This window comes from Chiroxiphia lanceolata, chromosome Z (genome assembly GCF_009829145.1).
Source record: "Chiroxiphia lanceolata isolate bChiLan1 chromosome Z, bChiLan1.pri, whole genome shotgun sequence".
Lineage (NCBI taxonomy): Eukaryota > Metazoa > Chordata > Aves > Passeriformes > Pipridae > Chiroxiphia > Chiroxiphia lanceolata.
Window position 1 is genome coordinate 1,177,334 of NC_045671.1, and position 27,296 is coordinate 1,204,629.

At 42.8% G+C, this 27,296-nt stretch overlaps 1 protein-coding gene across 4 annotated transcripts in view; it reads left to right on the forward strand.

Moving 5' to 3' along the window:
* Nucleotides 1–3,726: 3,726 nt before the first annotated feature.
* DYM (dymeclin) overlaps nt 3,727–27,296 on the forward strand; it is a 216,500-nt gene continuing 192,930 nt past the window's right edge. For all 4 annotated transcript variants that reach the window (XM_032675766.1, XM_032675768.1, XM_032675767.1 and 1 more), the window contains exons 1-3: nt 3,727–3,843; nt 16,833–17,010; nt 27,026–27,078. In XM_032675766.1, coding sequence (XP_032531657.1) covers nt 16,871–17,010; nt 27,026–27,078 — 193 coding nt within the window. In that variant the 5' untranslated portion in view covers nt 3,727–3,843; nt 16,833–16,870. The remainder of the gene's footprint in view (nt 3,844–16,832; nt 17,011–27,025; nt 27,079–27,296) is intronic.

A 27,296-nucleotide genomic window follows, 5' to 3' on the forward strand; every position in this document is an offset into this window, starting at 1 on the left:
CCAAGCTACAGCTGAGCAGCTGAACAGGCACATGTGTCCTGGTATCCTGAGCATTGCTGAAAAGGTTGTCCCTTCCCTTGTGCTTCCTGTCCCAGGTAACCCCAGCCGCTGTTTTACTGTGTTGGGCACCTCACAAACAGGCCAGAAGTTTAGAGTGTGTCCACCTCTAGTAGATGTGAGCACAACGAAAAGCAGAGCAAGAGCTGTACTGGGGCTCCTTTAATCTGTAAATCTAGGCAGTCAATTTATAAAGTGTACGTAATTAATTATTTTGAATTATTTAGGATATTATTACACAAGGAAGTGCATCAAACAATAACATGGAAAATAAAGGGCATAGTAAATTAGACTGCAGGCTGCACTGGGCTTCCAGCTTTGTGTCAGCACTGTATTTAAACACCAGGCCTACTGAAAAAAAAATGCAAAAACCAAAAGAGGCAGATAATGCAAGTGAAACTACGTGTTTATGCTTTCTGGAATCCTGTTCCAGTACTTCTACTAGCTGCAGGTAAACCCTGAAATGAGTGATCCACATCACAAAACTTACCTCAGTGAGGCACTCCACTGGAAGCTCTGGCAGGAGATTTGTGTTATAACTCTTCTGTTCCTATTCTTTTCCAAGAATAGGTCAATAATCCTGTTGTGTTGTGAATAGTAAAAAAAAAAAGAAATCATGTGAAAGCAAAGGAACTGCCTGAGACTGGGCAGGAGTGGAGGATATCATCTGGGATGCAAAGAAGTTCACAAAGCCTTGTTTAAGGAAAACAAGTAGACAGAAATTAAGGAAATCCTCACATGAGAATAATATATAGCAAGTGAATTTAAGTGAGAAAATTCCCATATTTTTGTTACTCACTGAAAACAAGATTTAAAAAGGTTTAGGTATCTGACGATGGCAGTGGACATCTGCCAGCATTTTCTAGACCAAGCAGCAGCTTAATTTACGCTGCAGACTTTTAGAAAATTGCAGAGTTGGCATCTTTAGGGACCAAAGTACTTCTGTAAATCCAGTCCTAAGACTCTCATAATTAAAACCACCTGGCTTTATTTAAATACTGTTGAGGAAGGATCAATAAATAAATAAATATTTGAAAAACCATAATTCAAATCAACTAATTTCAAGGGTTTTTTTTTTTAATGGGAAGGCTTAAATGTGATGTGGTGCCTTCCTGTGGTGCACAGGTAGCTGGATGCCAAGAAGTCAACTGAAATTCATGTTTAAAAAAAACCTGCAAGTGTATGCAAAAAAATTCTTAAATAAAATTTGATGTTGCAGGTTATTTTGATGGGCCTGATTCTGAAAGGAAAGAAAATTCTGGCAGGTTAAGTGTAACATGAACAGCTGCTAAGGATGTCTAAACTGATAATAAATTCACTGCAAAGTGATCTTTATTGAGATGTGTTCACAGAACACAGTTAAATTCTGATGTAATGATATTAACGTAATATGCTGTTATTACCCAGATGTAGCAATCATGGCCCATCTGGGATTCTGGGGAGCTGTTGGACTTGCTGCTGAAGTTCAATCCTCAGAGTCATTCCTTCTTGATCTCTGTACAATGCAGAACATTATTGTTGAAAGAACAGTCCTTTCAGAGGCTGCAGGTGAAGGAAATGAAGAGAAATTTAATTTACACTTAGGTTAACTAAATCTCCTTTAGTAAGAACTAATTCTGTTTCATTAAACTTCCCAGGACATAAAAGAAGGGATTATCTTCCTTGTGAAGTTTTCTGATTGCTAGAACATGCTCACTGAACCAAATCATATTTTGGTTTTAGCAGATTGCCATTATTTTTGTGTTTCAGTGAACCTGACTGCAGTAATTTAATTGAAATGGTCTGGAAGGCCATGTTTGCCACAGTGACTCTCTTGCTTTAGGAATGCTTTTAGGTGACAGCACTGCATTCTTCTTTCACTGTTGTTTTAGAATCATGGACTAGATTGGGTTGGAAGGGACCTTAATTATCGTGTGGTCCAGTTCCCTTGCCATGGACAGGGACACCTTCCACTAGACCAGATTGCTCCAAGACCCATCCAGCCTGGCCTTGGGCACTTCCAGAGGTGGGGCACTGAAACATAAACTATCTGAAACATCGTGAATAGATGTGTTCATACACAGGCAGATGCAGCGATTCTCCTTCTTGGCGTGGGGATTGTTTCACAGCTCCTTTTCTGTGCACACAGCGCTTTACAGCTGCTCTGTTGATCCTGCACAACCCTTATTGCACCACCTTCATTCTGATCAAGCACTGTGTGGACATGAGGGCCAACCCCACGCCAGGATTCTTGCGGTAAGGTGGCAATGTTTGCACAGTGGTCACACCCCACCTGTGCTGTTTGCATGCACAGCCCGGTTACGGGTACGTGTAAGAGCCCGGATGGATATTGGGAATCACACACCATGTGGAATGTGGGACTCTGCTCAGGGCTACATTGGGAAGGGCTTCATTTCTAGGGAATGAACAGGTACCTTTGGAACCAGCCACTGGTGGCACAAAAAGCACCTCAGAGACGGAGGTTACCAGAGGCAGAAGCAATGACCTAAAGCAGTGTGAGGGCAAGGCTGTGCCCGGTAATTCAACCTTCCATCTGTCCCACCAGCTCTTAGTCCCACTTTCCAGAGCTACCTTGTGTCCCTCTGACTAAAAAGGTGAGATGCAGAGCAGAGAATCACAGAATGAATCCCAGACTGGCTTGGGTTGGAAGGAACCTTAAAGACCATCTCATTCCACCCCCCCTGCCATGGGCCACCCTGTGACTCACTCAGGAGCCTGCACGGGCATGGAAGGGGAGGCAGAGGCTATGGAATTGGACTGTAATGCAGGGAAGGACCTTTCCACGAGGGGAGGTGGTTAGTGGGACAAGTCCTGCACCCAAATCCCAGGCCAGGCAGGTCTGCTGCTGCTGCTGCTCCCCTGTCCTACCTGCCCAGCAGGTCTCTGCTCACACCTGCATCGTGCTCTGCTCAGAGAATACCAGCCTTGGTCTGCAGAGCATGTCATAGAATCACAGAATAGAGTCACAGAATAGAATCCCAGAATGGTTTAGGTCAGAAGGGACCTTAAAGCCCGTCTTGTTCCGCCCTCTGCCATGGGCAGGGACACCTTCCACTAGAACAGGTGGAAGGTGTCCAAGCCCTGTCCAACCTGCACTTCAACACTTCCAGGGATCCAGGGGCAGACACAGTTCCTCTGGGAAACCTGTGCCAGGGCCTCACCACCCTCACAGACAGCAATTCCTGCCCAATATCCCATCTAACCCTGCCCTCTGCCAAGGGGAAGCCATTCCCCCTTGTCCTGTCCCTCCATCTCCTGTTCCAAGTCCCTCTCCAGCTCTCCTGGAGCCCCTTTAGGCACTGGAAGGGGCTCTCAGCTCTCCCTGGATCCTTCTCTTCTGCAGCTGAACCCCCCCAGCTCTCCCAGCCTGGCTCCAGAGCAGAGGGGCTCCAGCCCTCGGAGCATCTCCGTGGCCTCCTCTGGACTGGCTCCAGAAGCTCCACGTCCATGTGCTGTTGTTCCCCAGGGAACAGGAGGCAGCTCTGCAGGGGGGTCTCACCCGAGGGGTCAGAGGGTCTCAGCTCCCCCCTCACGCTTTGGGGTCACGCCCCGCTCCCGGTTCGGGGATTCCGCGCCCGCCCCCTCCCGCACTACAACTCCCGTCGTGCCCCGCGGGAGCCCCCGGGCGCGCTCCGCGCACGCGCAGCGGGGCCGCACCGGCGACGTGGAGGCGGGCGGGGACCGAGAGGGGCCGTGAGGGGACCGGGAGCGGCGGCGGCGGCCCAGGGGCCCGGGACTGACCCCGCACCGACCCGGCTCTGACCCGGCACTGACCCGGCTCCGACGGTAAGCGCGGCCTCCGCGGGTGGACTCGGCTGGCGCCGGCTCCGAGAGGGGCCTCCGAGCTTCCCCCCGGTTCTCCCAACGCCACCGTCCCCTCGTGGCGCGGGCCCGTGTCGCGACAGAGGGAGGGATGCGCTCGTGTAAGTCGGCACCGGCGCTGCGGAGAGTAACATCAGCACCGCCGTGTCCCCGACCGGGCTGAGGCATCTCCAGGGATCCCTTAGGGGAGATCCAGGGATGTCTCGCAGAGTCCCCAGGATGTGCCGGTGTCGCTTTATCCACCCCCCGGGTGCTCCCTGACAAGGATCCAGGGATCCCTCGCAGGTCCACAGGATATGCCTGTGTATCTTAGGGATCCAGTGATCCCTCTCAGCGTCCCCGGAGTGTGCCTGTTTCCCTTAGGGATCCAGGGGATTCCTCACAGGGTCCCCGGGATGTGCCTGTGTCCGTTAGGGATCCCAGGATCCCTCACAGAATCTCTGGGATGTGCCTGTGTCCCTTTATCCAGCCCAAAGGTGCTCCCTTGACAGGGATCCAGGGATCCCTCAGGGTGCCCAGGATGCCCCTGTGCCCCTTTATGTGCCCTCAGTACTGGAATGCCAGAGGTTCACACCTGTATTACTGGAATGCCAGAGATTCACACCCGTATTTCTTATTTTGTGCTCATAATGACATTTATTATTTGTTCATAGGTGATAAATTGGTGTATTTTCCATCCTCTTCCTGAGAACCAGAGGGTTTTCTGGTGCTCTGCACCATCTCAGGTCTGCTGGGGCTCACTCCACCTCCTATTCTCTCCTGCCACTTGTTTTCATGCTTCTAAAAGACAATATTTGTTGAAAGTGAGGCATATTTGACTTTAAAACAGAATTTGTCTCTTACCAGGCTTTGTATTACCTCCTATACCTTCATGCCAAGCACTGTTTGTTTGTTTTTTAAACTTATTTATTCTTTTTAATCTTCTGTGCTGAGCGTAGGGAGTTTGCGGGGCCGTAATCTGATTTCTCCCCTTGGCTGTGCTGAGGGATAACTTGCTTGGGCTGCTCCTCTAATCATTGGAGGCATTTGCAGGAGTAACCAGGCTGTTGATGTTCCCTGCAAGGATCACTTTTGGGAGTGCAGGGGAGTGGAAAGAGGCTCCCGGGTGGTTGGGCCCAGTTTCCCAACGCAGGGTTGTGTAACCCCACGTTGTGTCAATTCCCAGATGAAAACCATTGAAGTTGCTCCAGTTGGGGTGGCTTCAAAACTATCCTTGCTCCTTGGGTTGCCAGGAGCTTGGGAAGGCCTTGTGCTGTCCTTTCTATAGGCTATGTTGCCTTTCCACGTTGCTGCTGTATCAGCAGAAGCCCATGGATGGCCCAGGGAATGATGGACCCAGCTCAGCACTCTCACCTACCTGGAGCATCTGTTAGATCCTCCTCTTCCAGCCCTGTGCTGGTGTTTTACTGGCACAGCCTCGAATCCCTGATATTTCCTGCTAAATTCAGCAGAAAAGTATTTACAGCAAATTATTGCTAAGCTCAGGTGGCTCTGGTGCTTCCTTCCAGTGCTTTTATCAGATTAATAGGAAGATCCCAAGATCACAGAATCCCAGAATGGTTTGGAAGGGAAGAGACCTCAAGGAACATCTCATTCCACCCCTGCCATGGGCAGGGACACCTCCCAGGTTGCTCCAAGCTCCGTCCAACCTGGCCTTGGACACTTCCAGGGATCCAGGGGCAGCCACAGCTTCTCTGGGCAACCTGTGCCAGGGCCTCCCCACCCTCACGGCCAGGAATTCCTTCCCAATATCCCATCTAACCCTGCCCTCTGGCAGTTTTTAACATACTTTGTTTTTGACATTGTTGAGGTGTTTTTAACGTGCTGATGGCTGACAAAAGTTACTAAAAGCAAGAAATCCTGTTTGGTGGCTGATGAGCTGATGTCAGAGTGGGAGATTAAATATTATATATTTCTTCAAAGTGTATTCTGTAGAGTGGGAAGCCTCTTTTACCTTGTAGTAATCTCACACTCTGGCAAGTGTAATTTCATTTGCAGTAGATCCTGGAGATAGGTGATGTAAATCATGATGTGTAATATAATAAAAAATTATTACACATAAAAAAGAGATTTGTCCTTCTGCACAACATGCTTTTTTATGCTGTGGATAGATTTCTAGCTGTGAGAAACTTCTAAAGCAGAGACGAACAACCCTGTTGTAAAAATACGCATAATTCCCAATTCAAGAAGAGTACAGATGCCAAAATAATTGTATAACCTTTGAAATACAGAAACATATACCAATACTGAAACAAATGCAGACTTTCTAATGAACATCAGAGCACCTGTTTGAAGCTTTAAAGGTGGTTGAATAATCTTTTTGAAACATTACTTTGGCCATTAGGCAGGTTTTATTTATGTCTGGGAGAAATTCTTTGTGTGTAACAATAATCTTAATGCTCCTTACATAAAGAAGCTACATAGTTTATTAAACCATGCTGGGTTTTTCCTGACTTGTGTCCTATCCAACCCAGCTGCCTGTTTTAATTGTGGTGAAAACTGAACGGATTACTATAAATTGGTGTTTAGGTATGTGTGTACTGAATATTAAAACAAACAAAAAAAAAAAAAGAAAAAGAGGGACAGATTCAACAAAACATTCTCATATTGAACAAAATTTCCGACACTGCAATCCATCATAGGTTGTCAGGGTATTGGTGTAACACTGTGTTTTTGAAGACCATTGCTGTATTTGTGGTGTTAGAAGTCTCTTTTTGGCCACTGGAAGAAGATAAAACCAGCAACACTGGTACTGATGTGCAGTCATGCCGAGTCAGGTCTCTTTATGCATATTCTTGATTAGTCTTTTTTTTTTTTTTTTTTTTAGCTCCATATCCCTTTGACACTCTTGTTTAAAAGTTCAGTTTGTTGGTCTTGTTTCGTAGTTCCAGCACAGCCGTCCTGCAGGCAGCAGGAGTCTCACTGGTGAGGGCAAACACCAGATTTACAGAAATACCTGCCCACTGCAAAGAGCAGAGATAGTATTTTAATTTTCCTTTCTTGAAACTTTTGCAAAGTGTGTTATTTACCTGTAGCAGTTTCGTAACGGGTGCAGAAAGCTGAGCCTTTTACACAGAAATTGTAAGGTGTGCTTGACCCAGCCTTCCTCCCTTCTAACTGTGCTTACTAATTGGATTAAAGAAATTACTTCTGCATATACTCCAGAAAACACTGGCTGTGTTTGAGTGCTGACCTTTCCTTGGTGTGTAGGAATGTCTGAATAAGGGTAGAGGTAACTTTTTTTTTATAATTGCCCCCACGCCACCTCTCCTCCCCCTCTGTCATAGGACGTTTTTCTAAAACTGATTCTGTCATTCTGCTCTCAAATTCGTCAGGTTGGTGCAGTAATTATTTCATGAAATGTTATGCAGGAGTTACGTCAGAAAAATTATCGGTTTTGTAGCTTTAAATTTTGTTAGCTCCTGATAAATTTTAGAGGCTTTTGTGTCTTCAGGGAGATTTGGCCACAAGTATGGTGTTTTGGTGTGGGCGTGTAACTGCCAGCATTAAAAATGGACAAAATTGAGGAGTCCCTAACAGATCTTGAGGATTTTTGTGTCCATGAACTAGAGATATGTTTTGTTGCGTGTGTGGGAATTGGACAAAGAAGTCCTTAGATGCTATAAATGTTTATTTACTTGTAAAAGTTAAGTGGCAACTCTCTGAACTTCTTAACAGAAAGGTGTTTATGGGATTCAAAAAAGCTCCTTCCAGAGATTGAACATGTACCCGCTGTCCTGCCCCTGACAAAACATGGTGACTGAGGGCAGAGAGGACAAAAAGCTTAACATTAATTAGTTGTGTCACCTGATGATTGTGTGCTGATGGAGAGGCCAATACTTAGTGGGTGGAAATACAACAATTTGGGGGTTTCAGGTCTTCAAAACAGGATTATTGTTTGTCACAAGCATACATTTGCTTTATTGGTGTTCGGTGCCATCACGTAACATTTTCATATGTTTTAGAGCAGTATCACAAGTTTTTGTTATGAGGCAAAAGGTTGGAATGGTATTTTTGTGTCAGGCTTCTTTGGATCTTGTATAACTTTAGAGAAAAGGAATTTTAGCAAGGCTGTTTTTTTTTTTGGTTTTTTTTGCCTGTGAGTCAGTAGTTCCATTTCAGGGTGAGGCTGTGAAGGTGACTAGTGAGGGTGACTAGTAGTTCATTTGAAATAAGCTTTTTTTAGATTATTAAACGGGCATCTCCTTATCAAAATTAGTAGATTTGATGATCAAACATAAGCTGTTTGGATCACCAGTAACCTGGTGGTTACTGATTGCATGTTACTGTAAAGAATGAATTAAAATGTGTAAAGTTTCCGTGATGGCACTGAGAAAGTAGACCAGCTGTACATGTCAGTCTCGTGTATAGAATTCAGGTTTTCATTTTTCTGTCACCTCCTTTCAGAACACTTCGTTGCAACATGACAAACCGTGTAGGGTGAACTGTCAAAGGCAGAGGTGATTTATAGCATCTCTTGTGGAGCAGTCTGGGCAACCACCACAACATCCGGGCTCGCTCACATCCGATTCCTTCTGCTTGAAATACTCTGCCTCACTGTGAAGGTCTTGAAAAAATCCCTTCTTCGTTTGTGAGCAGAACAACTGTCCCGTAGGTGGGATGTGAAGGAAGCAGATTGTGCTCTTCAGAATTAGGCTTTTATTGACGACTGACTCCCACGAAAATGCTGTGGAAAAGGAACTGGAGCAGAAAACGCAGCATCGTCACTCGTTTTTTCAGCTGTGTGCCCTCCCTGTGAGGGGCCTTCTCTGCCTGCAGTAAATCTATCAAGATAAATCACTTCTGCTACGTGCAGGACTCCTCAGGCTTCAGTGGAAGCCAGAAGGACCACGCTGCTGTCACTGCAGTGCTGCTTTATTCAGGCTCTTGCTGCGGAAGAGGAAGGCAGTAGAATAGTCCAGGAGGACCGAAAGGGATGCTGTGCTTGTTCATCCAGCAGAATAAACAGTGGACAAGTCAGATAATTTATGTTGGGAGCTGCCTTAAGACCTGAAGATGGACGTTTTTATTTTCCTTGTACTTAAGGTTTATGGGGACCACTTTGTAATCCTGTGGCATTTCTTACTGCTGTCCAAAAGTGCTTCTGTCCTAAGGTGTTGAGCTTTCAGGGAAGGTACTTTGATACCTGGCGAATGGTTAGTGTGCTGTGCTGCTGCAAAGGTTAAGTTGAAGGGCTGTAGGTACAGACTTTCACAACCCCAGGCAGTAACCGTCAAACTTGGGAGTGCGTGAAAAGTTCTGGGTAGAGGAGAAATGGAGAATTATCTGGAAAGCCAAGAAAGATGGTGTTGGCCCCCAAGTTGCAAGGATAGACCCCATCATGGTCGTGTTGTATTTTTCACAAAAGTCTGCTACTTCTCATAAAACCTTTTTTTTTTTCTTTTTGTTTGGTTTTAGGGTTTTTCTTGGGGTGCTTGTATGTGTCTCAACAGTTGCAGTGTGAAAAAGCGAAGGGGGTGGATAAAGGGAATTGGAGAAAGGAGCTGTCGCCAAATATGCTGCAGAAAAGGGGAGGAAAATTGCACATCAGTGAAAAGTAAAGTGAGCAGAAACAGTCTTTTCTGCGTCGGTCATTTACTTAAAAACAGTAGGAAACTTTTCTAATTGGTCATGAAGAACACATTTATTTCATTCTGAAATCTCCCAGGTAGTTTGGTTGTAAGTGACTGGGGTGTCAGAGAAGGTGAATTCTTAACAGTGGTTTGGCTCTATTTGATGATTGCCAGGCATTGAGTTATAGCTGAAATATTTTGACTCTTTAACATGCTTTAAAAACAAAGATTATTTCAGTGCTCTTCTCTTATTTAAAATGGCAAAAAATCCTGAAGTCTGAGGATCGTAAAGATTTTTTTTTTCTCCTAAAGATTCCTTTTACACTCATGAGTTGCTATTGCTGTGTATTTCTGCATCATTAGTTTTGTTTAGCAAAATGTTACCGATTTAATTGGTAAAAACAAAGTTCTTAAACTTTCTTGCCTCTTTTTGTGTGAAAACTAGTGAATGATTCCTTGGTATTAATGAAATATTTGCATAACTGCCTTTTATCTTGGCAGAAAGATAAAATTTCATTTCTTGGGTTTTTTTCTTTTTTATTTTTTTGAGCCTTGGTAGCAGCACCAAAACTTCTTCAAAACAGTTGCCCAGGCAGTGCAGGTGCATAAACATTTAATATGCCTGGGAAGCTGCAAAGCTGTCCTTATTGAGGGAGCTTTGTCACCCTGTTTTTCAGATAGTGATTAGGAGATTTGGAGAGCTAACATAGCTGTGATTTGAATTGCAAGGTCTGCTTACTGTTGCCTTCTTTCCTGGAACAGAGCAGAAGGCAACTACAGGCATTATGCAGGTAAGAGAAACTGTAGGTCAGCTCCTGAAATCAAATCTCTTTGGTTTTACAGTGTCTGTGCTCATTCCATACAATCCCAGAATGATTTGGGTTCAAAGGGACCTTAAAGCTCATCTCATTCCACCCCCTGCCATGGGCAGGGACACCTTCCACTAGCCCAGGTTGCTCCAAGCCCTGTCCAGTCTGGCCTTGGACACTTCCAGGGATCCAGAGGCAGCCACAGCTTCTCTGGGCAACCTGTGCCAGGGCCTCCCCACCCTCACAGAGAGGAATTCCTTCCCATCTAACCCTGCCCTCTGGCAGTGGGAAGCCATTCCCCCTTGTCCTGTCATAGCAGTTAATATCTGTGACCCCTATTCTGGTTCCTTTGGGTAGGTGTGGTACACAGTTCCAGTTTCTCTGGGAAAATTGCTCTGTATGGAGCCTGTTGGTATTCCTGTCAGCAGTTAATCCATACAAAGATTCTGATCCTAAGGTACAGTGGAGGACCAGGTGATGTTGTCTCTTTATGCATATTGTTTTATTTGTTATGTTTTTTTTGGGCCCTGGAGTGCTCTGTGGTTGTTTACTGATGGGCAGAAATAAGATCTCTTAGGTCATGAAGATTTTGCAGTCATTGGGATGTGATGAAACATGGGACAGGTTTAGTGAGGCCGAGGTGCAGAGGGGTGAGTATTAAAGCAGTACATGCAAGATCTTACCCAGATCAGCTGGCACTTAACTCGATCTGTCTTTGGTTTGACTACCTCCCTACCTGCCTTTCAGAGGTCCTAGAGAAGTTTTGAGATATTTCGTGTGTTGGGTGGAAAATAGGGATATTTTAATAGGAATAAAATCCTGTATTAGGGAATAAGCTAGGACAGAATATTGAGGCTGTGACAGAAGTAGGTTAGTGAGTTGCAAAAGCTGGTTTGCTGGGAGCAGGAAGGTGAGTATCTTCATAAAGATGGCAAAATAAGCAGGGCTTCTAGTTTACTGCAGCTTTCCCTGCTCTAGTAAAGCAAGTTGAAACACATCAAAGAGAAAGAGACTTCCAGGCTGTGCAGCTGCTTCAGACAATTCACTCTGGTCCTGCACAGGAATATAGATCTATAAGGTGTAACTTTGGGTTTTTTAGACTGTTCTTTATCTGTGGATACACTGTTGGCAAATTGTGTATGATATTTAGTCCATAAAGCATTGGATCCTTGGGTCTAAATATCTTTCCCTGTGAGGGTGGGGAGGCCCTGGCACAGGTTGCCCAGAGAAGCTGTGGCTGCTCCTGAATCCCTGGAAGTGTCCAAGACCAGGTTGGATGGGGCTTGGAGCAACCTGGGCTAGTGGAAGGTGTCCCTGCCCATGGCAGGGGGTGGAATGAGGAGAGCTTTAAGGTCCCTTCCCAGTCAAACCAGTCTGTGACAGTGAAATATTATTGTAATATGAATGAGTAGTCAAGAATTCAAATATGCTGTGTGGACAGTAAAATTCACATATTGGGGCTGAATAATGCATACTGTTAATATAACTTCTGTGTCTTCTGTTGCATGGAGAATCATATATATATAATGCAGTAGTCTCATAACTCTGTGGAAAGTTTTATGTTAGGAAAAAATATATATCATCTATATTATTCATGTTGTCTGCAAACTCAACCACACAGTCATGGCAAAGATAGTTTTGGAAGGGGGAGCTGGCTGTGCTGGACAGATTAACAAAATGTCAACATTGGCAGTTAGGTTGTGAGACCAGTAAAAGATTTAGTCCTGAAAGGAACTATAATTACTTGTCTAAAATTATTTAAATAGAAAGTTTAGAGAGCATGACAGGTTTTTTCCCAAGTTCAGTAGTGCACATCTGTGCCTTCAGTTACACTTATGAGCACAGACCCAGCAGGTAATCTACTGCTGGATTGCTTTTGACTTTCAGAGGAAAAAATATGTTCTTGTAAACATTGTTAATAATTAATACTAAAATCTTTTCGGAGAAACAGTAAATTCGGGATTTATATCTGCCCTTAGCAATTTGAGGTTGGAATGAGTCCTGATGTGCAAAACAAACTCCCTTGTGTTGCTGTGGAGCATCTGCTGCTGCATTGTGGAGCCAAGTTCTGGGACTGAACATATGTTGGGTATAATAGAGCATGACACTTGCAGACCAGGCTGTGATTCTGGGGGGGTGTAATAACACCGAGTTAAACTAAGTGAGTTGCTAATAAGTTGTGTCTGAATTTCTTTTATTTTCCTTTTATTCCCTTTTCTTTTTTTTTTTTTTTGAGCAAATAATTAGATTTGATTTTCTAGAGGAGCTTTAACTTTTTTTTTTTTTTTTAATTTTAATGAACTATGCATTTATTTAGTGTATTTCAAGTTAGAAAAATTAGATTTCATTGGTAATTTACTGCTGGGGTAAGGACTGACTTTTCTGGAGTGAAAGAGGATTTGCCATGATTTAGTGTTTCTTGGATGTGTTACACTTCAGCATGTGAGGAAGCAGAAGCTGCTCAACCTTGTTTTTTGCAGTGACTTTGGAATCCCCTGGAGCAGCCCTTCTATGCAGCAGGGGCTGTTATGAAAGTCAACTCAAAGAAGGAAAAATCATGGATAAATAAATTTTAAATACTGTCTAAAACATACTGTTGTAATTGTGTTCCAAATACTGACCAACCTTTTATGTTGTATAAAGACTTCATAGGGCAGTTGAACCTCTACTGCCTTAACCAGCATTCAGGCACAGCAACAGCACCTCTTAGTCAAGAGGAACGTCCACATTTAAGTGGCACTGTGTTACGTTTGAGTGGTCTTTTCAGCCAAAGGCAGCTGTTACTAAAAGAAACATTTAATAGCATGTTTGAAAATGATTTAAGGTGGTGACTAGCATTTAATTTAATATTGTGTAGAAACATCTGTCTTGGAAATGTATTCGAGATCATGGCCAGAATGTAACCAGCTAAGTTAAAGCATTGGGGTTAACCTGTTACTGTTGTTAAAATGCCTGGAAATGAAATGTTGATAATGTTCATTCTAATTGTAATTATTTTTGGACATTTTTGCTGTAGGATATTCATGAACTCTTAAGGAGGGACTTGTTTCCTGAGTCACCTGGTGGCTGGGGTTCCTCAGCAATGTCTTGCTTATTTAAAGCAGGGCCTGTGGCTGCTCAAGTTGTAGGAGCTGAAGGTGCTCAGGCTGCATCAAAAAGTCCTTGCAGAGCACTTCAGCAAGCTCTGAGATAACACAAGGTCCTGGTAGAAGGAGTTAGGAAGGAGTCCACTCTGTTACACCTGTTTTGAGTTGTTTGTAAGTGTGGTCATCTAGAACTTGCTGGGATTTTTACTTTGGAGGAGTATAGTGAGTATAATGTTCTTACAAGAGGGAAAAAAACCTCCTGGGATATAACAAAGAGAGAAAAAGCCGCATGTTTGATTGCTCCAAGATTTGTTGGCTCCCAAATGAGTGGAAGGCAAAGCTTGCCAAGTCCACTTATCTACAAACTACTATCTGGAGCTCAAACTAGCAATCACATTCTTTTGACAGGTCTCAATGGCTTGGTGTTTATTTCATCTAGAGGAGAAAATAGTCATCCAGTGCCTTGTTTTCCTGTCACTTCAGGGCAGGGCTGTGGAGTCAAACATGTTCTCTGCAGTTTGGAAGGAGCCAGCTGGGCATTAGGGCTGGGGAGCTCACGAGGAATTCCAGCCAGCAGCTCGTCCTGTTGCTCGAGAGTGTGGCTGTGGCAAGGAACTGGGCGTGTTTTTGGGCACTGCAATTTGACACTGACTCTGAAAAAAACCATGGCAAGTATTTTGCTAAGACTTGCAGTTAAAGCACTATTTGTTTTGGATTTGTGTTAATGGAATTTAACCTGCTGGGATACTGTTGGAAATCTGGAAAGCATGCAGACTCTTTTTCAAGAATTAGCTTGCAACCTGTTCCCATTGCTCTCATATATCTGGGAAAGTGGGTTAAATGGGGGGCTCTGGGGAGCTGCAGCAAGCTGTAAGAATAGTTTGGGAAACAAAGAATATGGTTACTCATCTTAGGAGAACAGGCTAAGGATTTTGGACACTGTCAGTGCTCTGACATGGGGAACTCAAGAGTTCCAGGCTCAGGTGGGGGGATTTGAAGGCAAGGCTCCAGCTGCCTCTTGGTTCTCTTCTCCCTTAGGTGTTCCACTTGGAGCAAGTGAACTGGAAAACATGAACAGACAATGGGAACATGAAGCAGACACAGACTAGACTTGTCTTTTCTCCAAGAAGTAATGGTTTAAATGTAGGGCCTCTAAGTCATTTAAAGGTGCAGGGAAGGGACCTGAGTCAAAATATGGGTCCAGGGCCAACAGTGTTGTTGTTGGCTTCTGCGGTAGTTGAACAAGTTGGAAATGTGTTCAGGTTGGACAAGGCTTGGAGCAACCTGGGGTAGTGGAAGGTGTTCCTGCCCATGGCAGGGGGTGGAGCAAGATGAGCTTTAACGTCCCCTCCAACCCAAACCATCCTGTGATTCTGTGAAACGAGGGGATGCAGAGCTGAGATGTCCGTGTACCAGCTCAACCTCGATTCTTTTACAAAGTGATCATCCAGTATTCTCAGGTATTACACAAATTGGTTTCTCTCCTACTTTATTCTATAGCTTTAGTATTCATTGGCATTGTTTTGAAGGCAGAATACACTGATTCTGGGGATTTTTTCTTTGAGGTGGCAAAATTTGTGTTCAGGTTAAGACGCACTCATTCGGTCCTGTGAGTAAGCATTCAACCAAAGTTCTGGAAATCCTCTTAGACTAATTACATTTTATAGTCCTTTAATGCTTTTCCACAGAATTCCCTGGCACGAAGTCCCATTTTCACTCCTAGGCTACTTTAAATTTCTCTTCCTGCAGGTAGCCCCTGTGACAAAACCAGCTTTTTCAAGCTCTGTAGACAGTGTCTTCAGAGCTTTTTGCTAAGGGAGGTGTATATAAGGTTGTAAGGTTATTGCATCTCCCATTGGGTCAAATCTAAAGGGAGGTGGTGAAAACCCAACTGTCCCATAAAAACAAAGAGTTCCCTGGGTGCATTTTGGCAGAGTTATGGTGGTGGAGTTGTTGAAGGAGAAGAGATAGTGAGTCATTGTAAAGGTTTCATCTTTTAGTATCCTGTCCTCTAGAGCAGCTGATAGTGACAGTGCTGGAATGGAGGGAAGGAGTGTGGAGTGGTGTATTTCCAGTCAGTAGAGTCCCCTACAAATAAAATTTAGAAAATAATAAACAATGTCCTCATTCTTGTAGCATTTCACCTTCTACTGCTTAATATATCTTATATTCTACTCTCTGTACTGGCATTTTGTTGTTTCTGAAATATTTAGGTACTGTACATTTGCTCTAAATATGAGAGAGAAGTTCTTCAGGGACCTCCGTGATGGCTGCAAACATTGCAGCTTTTCCTTGAGTATCTTTGTTTGTTCTTAGTAAGCTTTCCTCATATTTATACTGTTCTTTATTAATATTAACTTCTGCTAGAATTGTCTTTTTTGGCAGTAATTGCTGCTGCAAAGTTGAGAGAATCAGTACTGGAGTGATTCATTAAACAGATCCTGTATCTTTGTCAAGGGAAGAGTTGCTTGAATCTCCTAAGGTAGCTGTCCCTGTTCTTGTGTCTTATGTCAGCTCAGGAGTGAGTGTTTGGCTTGCACAGTAATATGTTGCACAGCACTTTTATCTTGGGAATGCTTTTTTTTTTTTTTCATATAAACTCTTAAAGCTATCAGTCACAGTTATTTCTTCCCAAAAGGTGGAAGATTATTGAATCTGATATCCTGGAAAGATGTAAGATACTTGGAATCATCCCTGGCACATAGTTGATAGCATCGTGGTGGTTTTTTTTTTTTTTCCTTTAATTAAGTTGTTTATAAAGATGAGAAGCAGTGATAAGCAGCATGAAGAACTGAAACCTCGTTCTTTACACAGATCAAGTACAACACAGCTAGTAATGAAAAGAGGATTTGGAGTGCCAACTCTGCACTGTTCCTTCAAAAAGCAGTTGTGTTTCTGATGGGTTTATTTTTTATCTTTTCCCCTTTGAATTAGTTGCCCAGGAACAACCACATTATTTTACAGAGATGGTCAGTAGTACATTTCCTTGCTGGATAACAGCACGACAAGAGTTGTGCTTTCTCTGTCAAGGCAGGAGCTTTCAGGGTGTCAGTCATTGGTGGCACACTGCATCTTTACAGAAGCAGCCGTGTTCTGTCTGTGCGTATTCAGTTTGAAAATGTATTCCTGAATTGCTTGTCAACCTGTCACCCCTGTTAAAACTGTGAATTCTTTGCAGATTCCCCCACTGGTAGCAGCCCTGGTACCGATAAAACTGTGCTGAGTGTGATTTATTAAAATCCAGGTGAGATGATGACTGAAATATATACCACAGAAACTTCTAAGTTCCTTGGATGAAGATGTTATTCACCTAAGTTTTTGAAAGAAAGTCTTCTAACATCTTCCTCTGCACCTGATTTCTACGTCTCAGTGATTTTTCAAGGGAATGAACTAAGCTTTAGTGCTGTCTAATTTAGGATCCATATATTCCTTATTTGTACAAAAGACTTAACGTTTCTCTCTTCTTCTTTTTTATTTCCTTAAAGAAATGAACGTTTAGAAAGAGATTTGCCAAACAAAGAAGATGGGAGCAAATAGCAGCAGCATCAGTGAGCTTCCAGAAAACGAGTACTTAAAAAAATTGTCAGGAGCAGAGCCCATCTCTGAGAATGACCCGTTCTGGAATCAGCTGCTGTCTTTTAGCTTCACCACTCCAACAAACAGGTAAGAGGGTGCTGAAGAACTAAACTTAGATAATATATTTATAGAAGTGACAAGTCCAGAAGCAAATGAGTGGTTATGTTAATTGTTCCTGTTTTAAGTGGCATAGGAATAAATGCCTGTGTAGAATAGGCTGTTGCTCCTAAGTTTGGAAATGTTTTCCACCAACTTTTCCATTCATGTGGGTTTCTTTCTTCTTCATGATGGCTGTAATTGCTATTCATTCTCCTGGGAAAGATCTGAAATAGGGTCTGTAGTGCTGTGGGGAAAATTTTTTCTTTTCCTTGTTGTTTTAGGAAGCTTTCTTTTTCTTTGGTGTAGCCTCTGGGGTGACTGGACTTACTGAATATTCCAACTCTTGATGTTTCCTCTCAACTTACGGTGAATTTATGTCTTCCATGACTTAATTATAGGTTAGCTGTTTAGTTTTTTAGTCTATATGGCTTTTTTTTCACCTTCTTTTGCATTTTAAAAAGAAGTTTGGCATGTTGTGTTCGTACAGATATTTTCTAAATATCTAAAATTCAAGCTTTGAACGTCTTTTCATTCCAGCAAGTGGTGTGGATATAAATAGAATTAGTATTTTCGAGAAGATCCACAACACACCTCCAGAGAACAGAGAATATAAGTCCTTGTGACTTCTGTTAACCCAACTCCATTGCTAAATTCCTTGGCCTCTGTGTTGATAATCACTCTTACAAGAACAATCTGATATTACTTAACACCTTTAAGTGTTACTTAAACTGCTTTTACCTTTTACAACAGTGACCTGATGCTTTTCTGTGAATAAGTGAAAGTTCAGACAGCTGGAGTGGAAAATGGGTTAAGGTAAATAACTGTGAGGCATTTACTAGGTGCTATTTTTGTGAAGACTGAGGAGGAAGAAGTGTTTTGGCTTCTGCCTGGAGAGAATAGCCAGAGGTTAGGAAGAAAGTGCAGTGCTGTGGAGGGCTGTAAAGCTTGTGAAGGGTGTTTTGTAATTGAGAGTGTGTGAGGGAACAATTGTTTTTCCTCTAAGATCCCTGAAGAGACAAGAATTATTTACGGCCTACCCATGACTAAGAAGATGTACAATATTCCAAGTTATATAATACTCTATTGTTTGGGTTTTTTTAGGGGAAAATAGTTGTATATAAAACCCCAGCAGTTTCTTTGAGTGGTTCTACTCTTTTTCCTTCCTCTGTGGAAGTTAAAGAGTTTTTCATAGTTTGCTTTGCTATTCACAGAATCAGATCCAGCGCAGAGTAAATTTTCTAAAAATAAACCCCACCCAACTCAACAAAGCAAAAACCTAACTAAACAAAAAAACCCCCAAAACCCCAGGCAGTAAATATAATTAAAAACCAAAGCAAACAACAACAACAAAAATGATCCAAACTCAGGTTGAAAGCTTCAATTAGCTGAACACCAGATGGTGCTCTTGCCTGGCAGCTGGAGGAGAAATATTTTTAGAGGCATCTTTTTCTGCAGTTTAATAATTGGAGGGAAACAGAAATTTCCCATTAACTTGCACATCTGTCTGAGAGAACCATTTGACAAGTGATTTTTGGATGATGTTGGCACCCTCAGCCATTGTCTGTATCAGATAACCTTGCCTGCAGGAACAGAACAATAGAGGTCAATATTCATCTCTGAGACTAGAAGCTTGTAATTTGTCAAGTTAACTCTGTTTTTAGTGAGGCCTGAGTGTAGGTCATACCTTTGTCAGGAGCAAGATGCTGGTTTGTGACTTGTGGAAGGGAGTCAGTTGAATGGGATGGAGTTTTAAAGTTTTCTTCTCTTTTTAAATTTACTTTTTCTGTTGCAAAATTAGTGACTGTTTTCAAGTGTTATTGGGAGCCATATAAGTGTTGTGGGTTGTTTTTGTGGAGGTAAATGGTGATACTCTAGAGTTTTTGCAAAGATGGGACTAATATGATCCCCAGGGAGAAGAGGGTTGTCTTTTCTGGATGCTGCTTTGGACATAATTCTGTTCCACATAGAGCAGTACCACAGGGAGAGAGGGGGAGAAATACATGAGAAGAGAAGGCAGTGGGAAAATGCATGTTAGTAGGAAAAGCAATCAACCAAAACCAAAATATCCAAAGAAAAACCAGCAATGTGGGGAAGTTGCTGGAGTGGGGCTGGGGTAGATTTCCTCCTTTCAGCAGCAGGTGCCTGGCACGTTCACCTTGTTCAGGAAACCTTGGCCATAGCAAGGAACCAGTATCTGCAAGGGAGACATCTAAGGGGAATCTGAATCGGTGTAAGTGAAGTTTGTAGGGTTTCTAACACTTTTCCATGCTTGCTTTCTCTGGGGAGGGACGTGTGACTAGTGCTTTGCTTTACAGGAGCTGTTACAGGTTAGTCCAGGTGCTGCTGGTCCCAGGTGCCAAACTGAGCTGGATCTTCTGAGGAACAATAGTCTTTTAATCTTCGAAATCAGAAGCCTGGGGCTTGTCTTAAGAGATGGGGAATTACTGTCTTTCTGCTCTGAGAAACACAAGGACATGATACTGTATCGTGTATTATAATGGCACCGCTCTCTGTGCTCTGCTGTCTGTCTTCATTTTTGTTTTGCTTTGCTTGTCTTGGCACTTCTGTACTCTCTTCTGTGTCCTTATTCTGCTTTTCCCTCTTTTCCCTTTCAGTTTGGTTGTGTTCTTCCTCTGTTCATCCATTTCTCATCTTCCTGGTTCTCTCCTTTGGTTTCTCTCCCTAACCCTATGTGTCTTAATCTCTCTTTTTGTGATTTCACATATAGTTCTTTAGCATTGCTCATTTCCTCAGCCATGCCTTCTTTACTGGGTTTATTTTTTCAGTCCTGTTAACTTCTTGATCTGTTTCTGTGAAGAACACGAGGTAGTTTTCTCTAAATAAAAGTTTGCCAAATACCAGCGCTGCTGACTGCAAAGTCACTGTGTCTGTGTCAGCAACACTGATGCAAGATGCTCTTGCCCTTTCACTATCTCTTCCAGTGTTTATCTGGTTCTGTTGTGGGTTTAATCAGGAACTAATCTGTCTGAAAAATAACACGGCCATAAAAAAGTGTTTGTTTTTTCAGCCGAGTTAATTCCCCAGAGTGCTTCATACCTTGGCACCACAAAACAATTCTGGCATAGTGAGGGATTGATTTTTGGGGGGGGGGGGCACAGCAGACTGTTGGGCTAAAAGGTGGGATTGCTTAAAACTGCTGTTTTAACCATCCAGAAATGAATGGGAAAGCCTGTGGTCAAAGCAGAGCTGGCTGCTAGGAGTGTAACATTCTGCTTTTCTGGGCTGTTTGTTCTTCCTCACGTAATGTTGATTTTCTTAATAATTAGGCAAGTATTAAGAGGAAATATTATGTGTAACTAATTCTGGTCTGTGTATTTACAAACCCTGATTCTGAATCAGCTGTCAGTGATCAGCAATGAGCTGATGGTGAATCCCTGTGACTCCACTGCCAGGAGTGATAGTAACAGCCAGAGCCAGTCTCAGCTATTTGGCAGGTAAGGGAGTCCACTGGGGCCTTTCACAGTCTAGGAGTGGTAGGAGATAAGTGGTATATACATAAGTGATAGTAAAAGGGAAAGTTACCAGCAGTTTAGTTTTAGGTTGCCTCATGCTTTCTGCCATAAAAGGTTTATTGTGATATCATCTGACAGAAGTTTCTGCTGAGAAATTTCTGGTTTCAGCCATTTGGAAGTACTTGGTGCTCCAGTTTCACACTCCTACATGTTCTTATTTTCTTTTCCCCCTTCATGGGTCTTTATTTGTTGCACAGAATGGACTCCTGGGAGCTGAATTAAAATTGTATAAAACCTCTTTAAATCTTCCACTTCTACCTTTCAAGTGGCTGACTTATCAATCTGAATAATGTTTGGATATTGGAAAAACTCAATACAGCTTTTCTGGATGACTTTTTTAGTTATTGTTATGATGAAGAGCTGTGAAGTTTACTTTGGAGCCTCAGCTCTCAGTCTAGGCAGACCTTGTGTTTGTCTGGCTCTCCTACGAGTTGCTACCAAGAATGCAAGCTCCTCCTTAGCAGTGGTATTAGTTACAATTATTTTCTGATGGAAAACTTGCAAGTTAACTAAAGCAGAACTTGCTGAAAATCATGTGCTTAATATTTACTGTTCAGCTTTGTTCTTCCCTGGAGTTATTAATGAGTTGCTGGTTCAGGAACAGTGTGCATGGGCCTTTAGTGGAAAGACATAAAAATGAGCAGCTTTTATGTTGCCTTAACGTGGTACATTTTTAAAGTGGTACAATAAATCATATGCAGCCTTATGTTCTTTGATGTCTTTCCTCCAACTAGTCCATTAAAATCAGCATTCCCTCAGTATGAATTGACTAAATGGGCTGGTTCTCCTGTTTTGTGTTCAATGGCAAAGAAAAAAGGCCTGACTATGAGGAAAAATAGTCAGGAAAGCTGCTCCTTTGGGGTTTTTTCTGCCTCCTTTTTTAGGGGGGGTGGTTGTCTGCTTTGGTTTGGGTCTTTTTCTTACCATACCAAGGGCAGATGTCCTGGTATGTTTGTAATTACAGTTTGTATGCAGAATGTTTCCTCTTGCCATGTTGAGACACTTTAACATAAAGTCACTGCCACTTTGAAACCTCTTGTATGGTGATGCTGTTAAAATAAAAGGGGATAAGACCACGTTCTTCAAAGTTCACTGCTGTCAGGAAGCAACTTTCACTGCCTTCTAGTAATTGTGGTTTTGTTCAAGTCTGTGGGACTGATTGATAATAAATTTATAGTAAGGCAACTGAATTCAACTGCTCTAAAATAATCCTTTTCGTAATGCTACTGGGTTTTTTTCCTTCTGGTTTGTTTTTTTTCCCCTCTTCTCTTTGGAAGTAATGTTTTTTTACAGTATATGCCATAATAGCTGACCACAGAATCCAGCTGTCTGGTAGTTTGAAGCCAGAAATAAAAGTCTACAGTCAGTGAAAACAATGAAATTTTTTTGACTGGCAGACTGCTCGATTTACCATTCTTTCCCACCTCCACTGAGGAGATATTTCTTACAGAAAACTCACTCCCTGATGAAAAAACTCCTTGTACTCTGATCAGCAACTACAAAGTGATTAAATCCCAACAAATTAATGATTATCCTTGGTTACTCTTTGCTTCCACCACAGATGGGTGGTAGCTGGGGAGTCACATAGATTTTGCCTGTGTATGGGTGGGTTTGTAGTGGCAATTGGTGTGCAAAATACTCTTACTGCTTGGTGTTGGGATGTTACAGGCAATAATCACTGCCACTGTTAAACCTCTCCTGATTTTATACCTTTAAAATTAAACAAGATAAAACCATTTTCTTTAAAGAGGTCTGTGCTGTCAAGGGAGCAAATTTTGCTGTTGTTAATTTTAGTCTTGCTGAAGTCTGTGGACTTAACCCTCTACATAAAAAAAAGCAAATAAAATAATTTCTTTCTTTTATGAAGTACTTTGAAAATGCTGACCATCAGATCACAGGATGAGGCAGGAACTCCTGTGAAGCCTGGAATTTTTTCCTAAAGTGTGTGGGAAGCAACTCTGCACCTCACACACTTGCTTGGATCTAAGTGGGCCAGCCAAGCCACTGTGGTTAAGAATATTTTGCTTTAAATCCTCAGTGTTTCCTCCCTTTGCTCACAGCCTGTTTGAATCCCTACACCAGGTGGTACTTTTTGCTCATTCCTTGGAAAATTGTAGAACTGATAAATATGTAAATATGTACGTACAGCTTTCCCAAAACAAGGTAGCTTAGTTCAGGTAGTGCCAGTTTAGATACATAATTACAAGAACAAACTCACCCAGGTCATTGTGATCATGCTGTTAAAGATCTGTGGCTTGAAACTGGTGTTTCATGTCATAGAATCCCAGGATGGCTTAGGTTGGAAAACGTGTGGGGTTTTTCATGTGCTTTGCTGAAAGATTGTGGTTTCCTTGATTCTCCCATAGATACTTTATTACAATTAAATATATTGTGTCGAAGGGGAACGATGTAAATGCATTTTAAACTTAGTCCCAAATTGCCATGTTATTCCCAGATATTTGCCTAAAATCATGGAATTGTTTAGGTTGGAAAAACCCTCCAAGGGCATCAAGTCCAGCAGCAGTTCCCCAGCACTGCCAAGGCCACCACTAACCCATGACCCCAAGTGCCACATCCACATGACTTTTAAATCCCTCCAGGGATGGGGACTCCACCATTACCCTGGGCAGCCCCTTCCAGTGCCTGACAGCCCTTTCCATGAAGAAATTTTCCCAATATCCAGCCTAAGCCTCCCCTGGCACAGCTTGAGGCTGTTTCCTCTCATCCTGTCCCTTGTTCCCTGGCAGCAGAGCCTGATCTCCCCCCCGGCTCCCCACTCCTGTCAGGGGGTTGCAGAGCCAGAAGGTCCCCCCTGAGCCTCCTTTTCTCCAGGATGAGCCCCCCCAGCTCCCTCAGCTGCTCCTGCTGCTCCAGACCCTTCCCCAGCTCCGTTCCCTGCTCTGGACACAAAACATGTTTGACAACAAGGCAGTCCATATTCCTCAGGTGAGGGTTTTTAGAGCAAATTGGAGCTTTTATTTTTGATCAGTGAAGTGAAGGAGCTTCGCTCTGTGCTGGCTCTTGTTTGTGCTGAAATACAGTTTGAATATTTAGTACCAGTGCTGCTCTGTGGGTTAAGGAAAAGACAAATGTTTTAGTGTCGGGTTTCCATTCTTACATTAATTCATTAGCCAGATGTCATCTCCACAGGGACTGTAGAACAAAGTCAGTACCACAGTTGCTTGCAGCATTTCTTTTGTGCCACCTTATGACTCTTAGCTTTGCCATTTTCTAGCTAAGTGTTACTGTAATTTACCTTCTGTCTCTTCCCTGCACAAAAAAATACCTAGTCTCTCACTCCTCCGTGTCTCTCACTCCACTTTCCTGCCCAAGCTTTCCTGCTAAGCTTGCCCCCAAGTACCTGGGAATGAGCTGCTAATTTTGTACCCCCCCATACTCTCTCCACGAATCTATCCACGGGGATATAGCAGTATTAATACTTCTGTTCAGTACAAGAACACCATTTCACTGGTATGTGTGTGTGTTGGGGTGGTTGCTGAAATTCCTCCTCACCAGGTGTTTCTGTTGAGTGAACTGAAATTTCGCAGGTGGTGTTGCCTAGTCTTGTGTGTGGCAAAATTCAATTTTGTGTTCTTGTTGTATGAGTAAGAGCGAGTGGGCTGTAGGTAGTTTTTAAGCATTGCACTTCATTTTGGTAGGAAAAAGAATGACTCGAGTGTTAAAAGCTTTGCTGAAGACCTGAAGGCCTTGCTTGGTTTTTCACTGGTTTTGATCCTGGCAACTTGCAGAAATTAGGCAACTCTGTGGAATTTGTTTGAGGATTTTGTGTGGATTTTAGTAACTCAATGGGAAGAAAAAAAATCTGTAAGAACACTATACTTTGAACTCTAACTGCTTAGAAATGAGGGGAAAATGAACCATAATTCAAAGCTGCATGTCTGCATTTATGGTTTAAATCCTGAAGCAATTATAATAACCACTCAGACTGTGTTCCCAGGATCTTTGAATAGTGGGAGGTGGGTCACGTTGTGTTAGATGATGATTATTCAGTACCTAAGAATTCTCTACTGAGTTGGTGTCCTTTGCAATATTCACCCTCCCTGCTCTTAGGAAGGAATAAATCCTGATGACAAGCAGCCAGCTGGGCAAATTTAGAAGTTTGTTTATTTTTTTTTTTTAAAGTGCAAGGTCACACAGACCTAGAAAACTGTGTTGTCATGAACCTGTTGTATGTAGTTGCTGGTGGCATGCTCTTACTCAATACCATTTGTTTTTAATTACTCCTCATGTTTTTAGTGCTGAAACAAGAGACCACCTTCGAGACCAAGTCCATTGTTTTTAAAGTATATATCAAAGTGTAAGTTTGTTCTTTCTGAATCTTATGTTTCAAAGCATAAGAGAGGAACGAATGCTGATATTTGATATCAGGACAAGCCAATCTGCATGAAGTCGTCTTAGGATATTCAGCTGTAGGTGAAGAGCTGTCTCAGCTGTCAGCTCACTGCACAGTAAATTGCTCTGGTATACAGGGAAATTTGCAGCCATCTTAAAACTTAATATGTTTGATGTCTTTATCTTGAATAATTTCCTATTGAAGGGTTTTGAAATAATTCTTTTCGCTGCTGTTCCTGCCAATGTCTTCTAGTCCTCAGGAGTTTGGTCACAGCTCAAACTCCACAGCTTCCAAGAGCACATCTCCACAGGGTTTTTGGCAGTGGAGCGGGTTTAGGTGCTTCCCACACAGCACCACTGATAATCTCAGGTTGATTGTATTACCAATCTAAATTTAAAAACAGAAAGAAGGAGGGCTGTTTTCTCCCACCACTGTCTTTTAGGTTGCTGGCAGAGCTGTAGGTGGTTGCTGAGATGGGGTTGAGCTGGTGGGACAGAGTTAGGCTCTGATAGTTTTGTATAAATCAGATTACTCTTCAGAAAACTTAATGCTTAGGAAGGAACAGCGACTTTGGCAATCTAATTATTGCAGTATTCAGTTTTGCTATATTTTTGTGTGAGAGTGGTGCTGCAACAGAGGCTGTACCACCAACCTTTATAGGCTTAGCACTGTTCAGGTGTCATTACATTGCTACTCTCCTGTTTATTCTGAGGATGGTGGTTGTCATACCTTTCATTACAAGGATGTGGCTGCATGAGCTCTGAAATTGTTCAGCCTGTGTTACACACAGTTAATTCAGTCTGTGTGGGGGCTGTAGAGTGTCCTCCAAAGCCCTGAGCAGTAGGACCTGCGGTGATAGGACAAGGGGTGATGGTTTTAAACTAGGAGAGGGTAGATTCACAATAGCTAGGAGAGGGAAGATTCAGACTAGACAGAAGTGAGAAATTTTAATGACGAGGGTGATGGAACAGGGTGCCCTTTAGTTATTAATATTGAGACACCTTCATATGGCTCAGTGCGGCACTGGAGACAATATCTGGTTATTCATCTTGTTTTCCCATCTGTTGAGGATGTTTTTGAGTATCACTTGTCCTGCACTGGTAGATTTGTAGTGTTGCAAGTATGTGTTTGACGCAGATGGTGTTTACTTTCAGTGGTTGTTGGCTGGTTTTGCTTTACTGCTTTATTGTTCTTCTCGGATGATGGTTTTCTGAGGCGTATCAACGGGCAATTAATGAAGTTACAAAAAAATTGGTGTTTCTGATGTGATTGTCGCATTAGTATAATAACATTAGTTCAGGGAAACGCTTAGCTTGAGGTTAAATATTGGGTTAAGGTTTCTTTAATTCGTGCTTTAAAAATATATAATTTCAAATGAAATTTCTTGTAAAAAAAATCAAGTTCACTCTGTAGGCTGCTGTTCTACGTGTATTTTCAGTGGTGCCAAACTAAGCGTGACAGCACTAGGGCCACAAAGGTAGTGGTAACACAGAATTCCTTAGATTGGAAAGGGGCTCTATGGTCATCTAGTCCAGCCATTCCCCCAGCACTGCCAAGGCCACCACTAACCCATGTCCCCAGGTGCCACATCCACAGGGCTTTTAAGTCCCTCCAGGGATGGGGACTCCACCACTGCCCTGGGCAGCTGTGCCAGGGCTGGACAACCCTTTCCATGAAGAAATTTTCCTTGAATATCCAACGTGAACCTCCCCTGGCACAACTTGAGGCCATTTACTCTTGTCCTGCCACTTGTTACTTGGAAGAAGAGACATTTCACTTCGAGAGTTCACTTTTGAGTGTTAGTTTGCTGCTTTATAGTTGCTGTACTTCAAATACATGTTGCAGTGCCTGGTATTAGGATGACCAAGCACTGGAATGGGTTGCCCAGAGAGCTTGTGGAGATACTCCAAAGCCACCCAGACACGGTCCTGGGCAGCTGGCTCTAGGGAACCCTGCTTTAGCAGGGAGGTTGGACAAGCTGACCTCTGCCAGCTAATGGATTGCTGAAATTAAGTGCTTCGTAGAAGTATTTTATGGCTGTTTTGTAATGAATTTTCACTTCCAGTGCAGGAACCCAACTGCTTGTGTAACCATTTTTCTTTTCTTTCTTCCGTAGCGCTGACTTAAAGCTCTTGGAAGAAGCCACAATCTCAGTCTGCAAGTCTTTAGGTGAGAAATTGTGACATGTTTTTTTTTCCACGTGCTTTTCCAGAAAAATTAAGGACCAGCATCCCTGTGCACATTCATGTCTTCAGTATTCTACTTGTACGTGTTCCACTAGTGAGATTAAAGCAGTGTAAAGATTGTGTTTATGTATATCCCAAACCTTTAGAAACTTCTGCCATTAGCTGTTTTACAGAATGATACGACTGAAGGGTTTAAAACAA